At 38.0% G+C, this 7924-nt stretch overlaps 1 protein-coding gene across 3 annotated transcripts; it reads right to left on the reverse strand.

Annotated features, from left to right (window-relative positions):
- Positions 1-906: 906 nt before the first annotated feature.
- On the reverse strand, positions 907-7497 carry atp5f1c (ATP synthase F1 subunit gamma). Of its 3 annotated transcripts, XM_039792329.1 has the most exons (10): positions 7392-7497; positions 6774-6808; positions 5174-5305; positions 4576-4783; positions 3377-3520; positions 3149-3213; positions 2905-3060; positions 1634-1730; positions 1356-1382; positions 907-1121 (listed from the first exon to the last, which is right to left on the reverse strand). In XM_039792329.1, the coding sequence occupies exons 1-9, from the start codon at positions 7430-7432 to the stop codon at positions 1376-1378; spliced, it is 885 nt and encodes a 294-aa protein (XP_039648263.1). In that variant the 5' UTR covers positions 7433-7497; the 3' UTR covers positions 907-1121; positions 1356-1375. The 3 variants fall into 3 exon arrangements, with proteins under 3 accessions (XP_039648263.1, XP_039648264.1, XP_039648265.1); XM_039792330.1 differs by lacking the exon at positions 1356-1382; XM_039792331.1 differs by lacking the exons at positions 907-1121; positions 1356-1382 and having other exon boundaries at positions 1630-1730.
- Between the last annotated feature and the right edge of the window lie 427 nt (positions 7498-7924).

A 7924-nucleotide genomic window follows, 5' to 3' on the forward strand; every position in this document is an offset into this window, starting at 1 on the left:
AGACCTTTTTTCGACATACTATACTATAACTTTTTCATGATTTTTTTCGACATACTATACTATGACTCCTTGTTCGACATACTATACTATGACTTTTTTATGACTTTATTGACACACTATACTATGACTTTTTTATGACATAGGGCCTAATATACTATGATTTCTTTGTGAATTTTTCGATGTACAATACTATGACTCGTTCAACATACTATACTATTACTTTTTTATGATTTTTTTCGACATACTATACTATGACTTTTGAAGATTTTTTTCTGACTTAATTATACTATGAATTTTTTATGATTTTTTCGACACACTTCACTCATGACTCTTTTTCTCAACATACTATACTATGACTTCTTTAATGATTTTTCCGATATACCATAATTATGTCTTTTTTATCACTTTTTCGACATACTATACTATGGTTTTTATCACTTTTTCGACATACCATACTCATGGCTTTTTATCAATTTTCGACATACTATAATTATGGCTTTTTGACACTTTATTCGACATAATTATACTATGGCTTTTATCAATTTTTCTCGACATAACTATTCATGGTTATTTTGATCACCTGCCGATATACCATGTCTTTTTATCACCTTTTTTCGGACATAATTATACCATGGTTTTATCACTCTTTATCCAACATACCATACTCATATTTTATCCCCCTTTTCGACATAATTATAATTATGGTTTATTATCACCTCTTTATCGGATTACACAATACTCATGGTTTTATTATCACCTTTATATTTGATTATACTCATACAACACTCCCATCTTCAGGCCCCGAACAGTCGTATGGCAACTGCATTTCCATCTAAAAAGGAATATCAAAACTGCAAAAAACAATACAAATTGATAATCTATTAGACGACAATTTTTCATCAAGAGTAAAGCATCAACATTTTTATTTCTCAGTCATCAGCATTTATTGTGAGGAATGACAGATACAGGGACTGATGAAAAGCATGAGGGTTCTATAAGAGGTTTATTTTTACCATATATTTTACAAATAGAAGCACAAATGTTCATAGACTTCCGACAACATGTGTCTAAAGTACTTTGAAGAACTCTAGTTAATGGAAACGAAGATCTCGCCCGTTTAGCTGCAAAGAAAGATAAAATTCAAATAAGTAAAAACACAGAGCATACAACAAAACAGCCCTCGTGACAGGGTGAAAACTCTGCTCTGAAACCTAAACGGTATCTAGGCTATTATATCAAAGAATTTATAGTACACACACACACACACATACACACATACACACACACCTACACAAGATGCTCGTCATACTAGCTTAGAAGGGTTTCTAACATTACAGTCTATTCTACAGTGTTACCTCCTCTGTTAAAACAAGCCTCAGTTCCTAAGTTCAGCAGAAGGTGAGGAGGAGCAGATTATGTCAGAGAGGAGAATTAGTAACAAGAATGTGATGCTTTTGGAAATGTAAAAAGACATGCATAACTGAGAGGGAAGCTTTTGTGGGAGAGAGAAAAAAGGAAGTCTCAAGGTCAGAAAAGTTAGTGGAGTGATGGAAGAATATGGGGGAAATGTGCAAATGAATGGGGGGGGGGGAAGATGGAAAGAGTGAGAGAAGAGAGAAAAGAGCAGACTTACAGAGCAGCAGCTCCAGAGATGATCTCAATGAGCTCCTTGGTGATGACGGCCTGTCGGGTACGGTTGAATTTGAGGGTCAGCTTTTCAATGATGTCAGCTGAAGGGAAGGGAGAAAAATCGGTCAGTCAATGTCAAAATATGTATTTATTTACTTGACGGACAATGCACAGCGCCTTGGCAGTAACAGGGTTAGCTATAAGCTAATTTTCATCTGGAGTGCCTACAAAAGTAGTCCCTACGGTAAAAGGTTTACAGTGGAAGAGGAAAACCAAAAATCACGGCTCTGCATCAAACATCCGTTTAAAACTAAATCAAAACAAGATGTGAAAAGTGATGACCATATCATGATATTGTCTTCTAAATTACAAGTTAAGGCCAGGCAATGCAGGCAAATACATGTTGGTAAGAGAGAGAAAAAGAAGGCCCTCTCTCGATCTGCTTAAAGTGCTCATATTATGCTCATTTTCAGGTTCATAATTGTATTTAGAGGTTATATCAGAATAAGTTTGTGGTTTAATTTTCAGAAAACACCATATTTTGTGGTACTGCACATTGCTGCAGCTCCTCTTTTCACCCTGCGTGTTGAGCTCTCTGTTTTAGCTACAGAGTGAGGCATCGCACTTCTGTTCCATCTTTGTTGCGAGTCGAACATGTGCAGTAGCTAGGTAAGGACTACTAGCCAGTCAGGAGCAGAGTATGAGGGCGTGCCACGCTAGCAGCTAGGGCGAGCATTATAACGTGTGTTACAAAGTGACCCACGTTTGTCTCTGAAGTAAAGGCTGGACTACAACAGAGCTGTTTGGAGCAGTTTGTGAACAGTGTTTTCTGTTGGAGATGGTAAGTCCCTTTGGGGGGGGACTTTGGGCTTTTTCACTTTGTAAACCTATAATGTGCACAAAAAGATATATAACACAATAAAGGAAAGGGGAAAAGCCAAAAAGCATAATATGAGCACTTTAAAAAATAAAAAATAGGAAATCCCCAACAATTTGGATAATAAGTTTATGACATGTTGGATTCCTTTCCAAACGCTACAAATTTATGGCAAAATTATCATCCGTGATGGTTTGAAATCAGGTTGTGTCAACGCCTAATTTTAAACCAATTACCCCATTTCAGATCCCATTTTTTAGATCAGAGAAACTATACTAGAGGAATACAGTTTCAAAGACTCTGAAACTCTCTGGATAATCGAGCTGTCCGAGAAACATTGTTAACAGCACCCTCCTGAAAGACAGGAAGGTGTAACGTGTGAGCCAGGAAGTCCTTACAGGCGTTCTTGCTGGCGTTGTCCATAGCGGTCATCCTGGCACTCTGCTCAGAGGTGGTGGACTCCTTCATGGCCAGGAAGATGATGTTGACCAGAGCAAACTCCTGGTAGTTCCTCAGCACGTCAGCATCAATGTCGTCATAGATTCCCATACTCTCTGTTAGGGGACGGACACAGAAGTTCAGTATCTCTCTGTTGGGGATCCCTGAGGATCCGTGTAAAACTTCTATTTTTTTTAACCCTACCTGCGTTAGTAATTGTGTCGGTGGAAAACAAAGGCTTCCTGTCCGTCTTGTATGAGATAACAGACCTGCATCAGAGAGAGAGAGATTTATTTTCATGACCAATACAATATTTTACCCATTTAAGAAACAGACAAGTCAATCTCCACTTATGACACTTTAAATGTTTGTTGTTTCTTTTTTTTACACAAATGCAAATAAAGAAAAAGGTCAAAACTAAAAATCTCGTACTTGAATCTGTTGAAGAAGACGGTGCCCTGGTCAAATTCATGTCCAGAGTTGAGCAGCTCGGAGGCGACGATCGAAGCGTCATTGAAGCTGGGGGGCTTGCGGCCCACCTCCTTACAGTTCAGAATGATGTGCTGTCCATGAGACCTGATCAGGAACAGGGGGTATTATTTGTACAGTAAAACAATCATCTGCACGCTTTCTTTGATTTAGACTTAGATTTTTACTAAATATGAATTATGATCAATAGTCCTGTGTTGGTCTGAATCACTCTCTCTCAATCGTTTCATGCACATAACCCGATTTTAAAATTTGACAGTTCTCATGATAAAGATGTAATGAAGCTCACAGCTAATAATCCTTTTTAAGAGCTTGCACACTGCCTGCGTGACAAGTACGTCTCAGGCGTTGCTTGAGCCGCGCCGAAAACGCGTGCATGCTAGAAATATGCCGACGTCGTCTTTGCCGTAATCAAATCAGTATACACCCGGAAGAAGGTTGTCTGCGCCGCTACGTGTGGGTTGCTTCTCCCTATTTCTTTTATGAAATAGCCTTTTAAAAAAGGCTTTTTAAATAATTTTGAAGAGTGCCTTGGTTTTTCCTTTTTTTCTATACTTAATTGAATTCCCGACCCTAAAGAGCACCTTCAAACATCTGACTGAACTTCCTGAGCACCCTGGACTTTGTCTTTTCAGTATATATTTAGGTTTACGTTTATGGGAAACATACGTGTGCAGACAAGGCTAGCAGCAGCAGCGCCGCGTCAGACGTTTCTGGTGTGCAAAGACATAGAAAACGCCATGCAGCTGATTCGCAACAGAAACGCTACGCTCACGCCACACAGCCAGTGTGCAGGAGGCCTTATGTTTCGATTGAGTGAAGCATGCTTTTATACTACCAAAGCGTTTAATCAAATAACTGTAATATAAACATCAGCATACCAAAACCTTTGCTAAAATTGTTAATACCAACATTGACAACAGGGAAACTATTCATCTAATTTGCAGCTAATTTGTTATCTATTCTGAACCCTTTTAAGAACTAACAAAAAGGACTCCAGCTAAACAACACAAAATTTCTGCCACTAATAAACAGACACATCATCAGCTAAATGTTCAGAAAGGCTCAAGGCTCAGAAAAGCCCAACACTGGACCCGATTCATTTCATCAACGTTATGAAGATGAACGATTTTCATTTGTACCTGTGCAGCAGGTTTCTCAGCTTGTCTCCCACATTGACCACCATGACCTCGTTGCCAGCGCTGGTCAGGGCGGCGATCTCGCTCTTAATGAGCTTGGCCACACCAGTGTGGATGGCACCACAGAGTCCACGGTCGGACGTCACACCAATGAGCAAATGCTTGGCTGACTTGTCTTCTGGCGCTTTGATTTCGGCCTTCTCGTAGAGGGCTGGAGAGCAGAGAGGAAACAGTGGAATCTTAGTCCAGTGTCAAAAAATTAAAAACACCATCAAGTATAAAAATAACTACTCATATCAAGTGATATATATCAAGTGATATACATATAAATATATATATACATATAAATATATACATATAAATATATATATATAGATATATATATATAGATATATAGATATATATATATATATATAGATATATATAGATATAGATATATATATATAGATATAAATATATATATATAAGATATATATATAGATATATATATATATATATATAAGATATATATATATATATATATATATATATATATATATATATATATATATATATATATATATATATATATATATATAACATGGAGACAAGGTGTACATACCCAGAGCTCCAGTGCCATAGACTCTGGCTGGCTTCAGCTGCCTCTCAGCACGAGCATACTTGGCAGCGGCCACCATTTTCATGGACTTGGTGATTTTCTGGATGTTCTTGATGGACTTCAACCGAAGGGTGACTAGAGAGAAAAGAGGATATTACTCAGTACCAACATCGGTACCATCAATCAACTGGGAGGACAAATGTGGTTGACAACTCTCTAAACTACATTTACTGGCAACTCGCTTTGTTGAACACACCAACAACCTTTTGTGATTCACTAGGATTAGCTGTGCAATTCAGTATCTCCTATCGTAACGTTGTTTGACGTAAATGGCAAAAGGTGGAGCCTTGACCAACTGCCACTTTGCTCGTTTGAAAGCCATGTCGTCTCTCTCTCATGGGCGGTCAAAGTAGAGAAAGGGGAGGTAACCTTGCTCCTTATGACCTCATAAGGAGAAGATTCCAGACTGGCCCATTTTCTCAAAGGCAGAGCAGGATACCCAGGGCTTGGTTTACACCCATCACCATTTCTAGCCACTGGGGGAACGCATATTAATGTTAAAAAACCTCATGAAGTGAAATTTTCATGCCATGGGAGCTTTAAGCTATAATAACTAATAGTAGTAAAGAGTGAAATAAAAACTAGATCCAAGAACTAGGTTAAAAAGACAATAAAAATTACAATAGATTTAAAAGCAATACTAATAAAAAAAAAAACTAGAGGGAAAAAATATAATATAAAACTACTAGAATACAAAAATGTGAATAATGTCTAATGCCTGCATAATCACATCACCCAAAATAGACCACAGTGGGAATGATCTGGTGAAGATCTTTTTAGCTTTAAAATAGTAGCTTGTATTAAAAAACGTTGCAGCGGGTGGTTAGGGCTGCTGAGCGTGTCATTGGAGCACCATTGCCTTCAATCAGACATCTACAATGGTAGACTGCAGAAGAAAGCCAGTTGTATCTTCAAGGACGTTACACACCCTGGTCACTCTCTGTTCTCTCCAATGGTAGGAGATTCAGGCCCATCAAGTCCAAATCAAACAGGTTAAAAAACTGCTTCTATCCAAAAGCTGTCAAATCCATAACCCCAAATGACCACTGAAAAAGAACTGCTATCACACCTGGGACTGTTCCGTTTGTGCGTGCTGCCGGTTTGTCTGTCTGTTAGCACTGTATGCACTTTCATTTACCCTAATCCCTTATGCAACTTTTTAACTTAAATCTATTTATTTATTTTATCCCGGCATGACTGTTTGTTTTAAATGTGTTATGCCTCCCATGCGGAGCTGCTAAACTGCTTTTGGTTCTGTAAATCTGTAAAGCAGTTACAAATAAACTATTCTATTGGTTTATGAAAAAGATATTAAACCCATGTTTGGCAGCTAGTTTCTTAAAGCCAACAGGTGAATCCCTATAAAGACATGTGAACTTGCCGAGTTGAATTTGACATTTCCCTCAGAATGTACCAGATTTTGGCAAAGACTATTAAGATTTTGCATCTGAGGTGTTATCAGTTAGAATTTAAAGTCTGTAACATGCTGTTGAGCTGTCGTCTTTGCATAAGAGAGTAGTATTAAGTATACAAAAGTACTTACTGTCCTTCAAGGTGGCCATGTTCCTGACCTGCCCACTGTGAACAGAAATAATGCATGTGAGCTTTAGCTAGTTGCAAGCATTACCAACAGGCAATAGCCTAATTAACTATAACATTAGACAATAGAAACAACCATAGCTTCTTGTCACGTTAGTATTTGAATTGAAACTTAAATAACATTCACTTTGTTGCTAGCTAGCGCTGCAAGTGTGCTAGCATCAGTTAGCTTAGTATTTCCTGCACAAATAAGCTTCGATAGTTTACCCTAGCAGAAGCTATCTTTGGGACTGACACGTGCGTTAGATAATGTAGTATTGTAGTCATGCGTTGGTTTAATGTTTACTCTCTTCACTAGCTTCTCGCACAATGTCAGAACGTTTTAGCTCGTAAATGTCAACGTAGCTAGCATTAGCTTCTCTGAACTTGCTCATTCACAGTGCAACACACCGCTGTCATTCATTAGCCGCGGCCTCCAAGTTAGCACGTCCTTGCATTCAATAACTGGATGTATTCCAGACTAAAAGTTACACATTTAGTCTAATCACATACTTCATGAAGTACATAGAAAGAAGATACACTTAAAGAAGGTTGCGAACGTATTGAAATAGTTTGACTTTACCATTGTGGGGAGAACACCAACGCGCTGGTCCTGGCGAACATGGTTACTCCTATGAAGGTCAGACACGCAGGACTGCGCAGGCGCAAGGTAAAGGCAAAAAGCAAAATGGACGAACGATGCCTTCATGGACTATCAGATAAATTATTAAGATTCGATTCATACACATGAACAAACCTATGGAACAAACCCACAATCTCCAAAAACTTAAATTTACCAATTTTGAGAGATGGGAGACGTATTCCGATATCTACCTTAAGTAAAAGTAAATTTTTCACAGTGTATGAATACTCTTGTTATAAGTTAAAAGCCCTGTATTCAAAATTGGGCTCAAGTAAAAGTACAAAATATACATCCTGAAATTAAAAGTAAACCACGTAGAATCTGTGACTCATATGAAAAACAATTTGTGCTTTATTGAATAGTTCAGTGGTTCCCAAAGTGGGTTCCCCAACCAGGAGCATAATTTATTTTCACTTTACTTCCATCAGTAAGTAACACAATGACAGAACGTATGACTGTCTTGATCTCATACA

The sequence above is a fragment of the Perca fluviatilis genome, chromosome 23 (assembly GCF_010015445.1).
Source record: "Perca fluviatilis chromosome 23, GENO_Pfluv_1.0, whole genome shotgun sequence".
Taxonomy (NCBI): domain Eukaryota; kingdom Metazoa; phylum Chordata; class Actinopteri; order Perciformes; family Percidae; genus Perca; species Perca fluviatilis.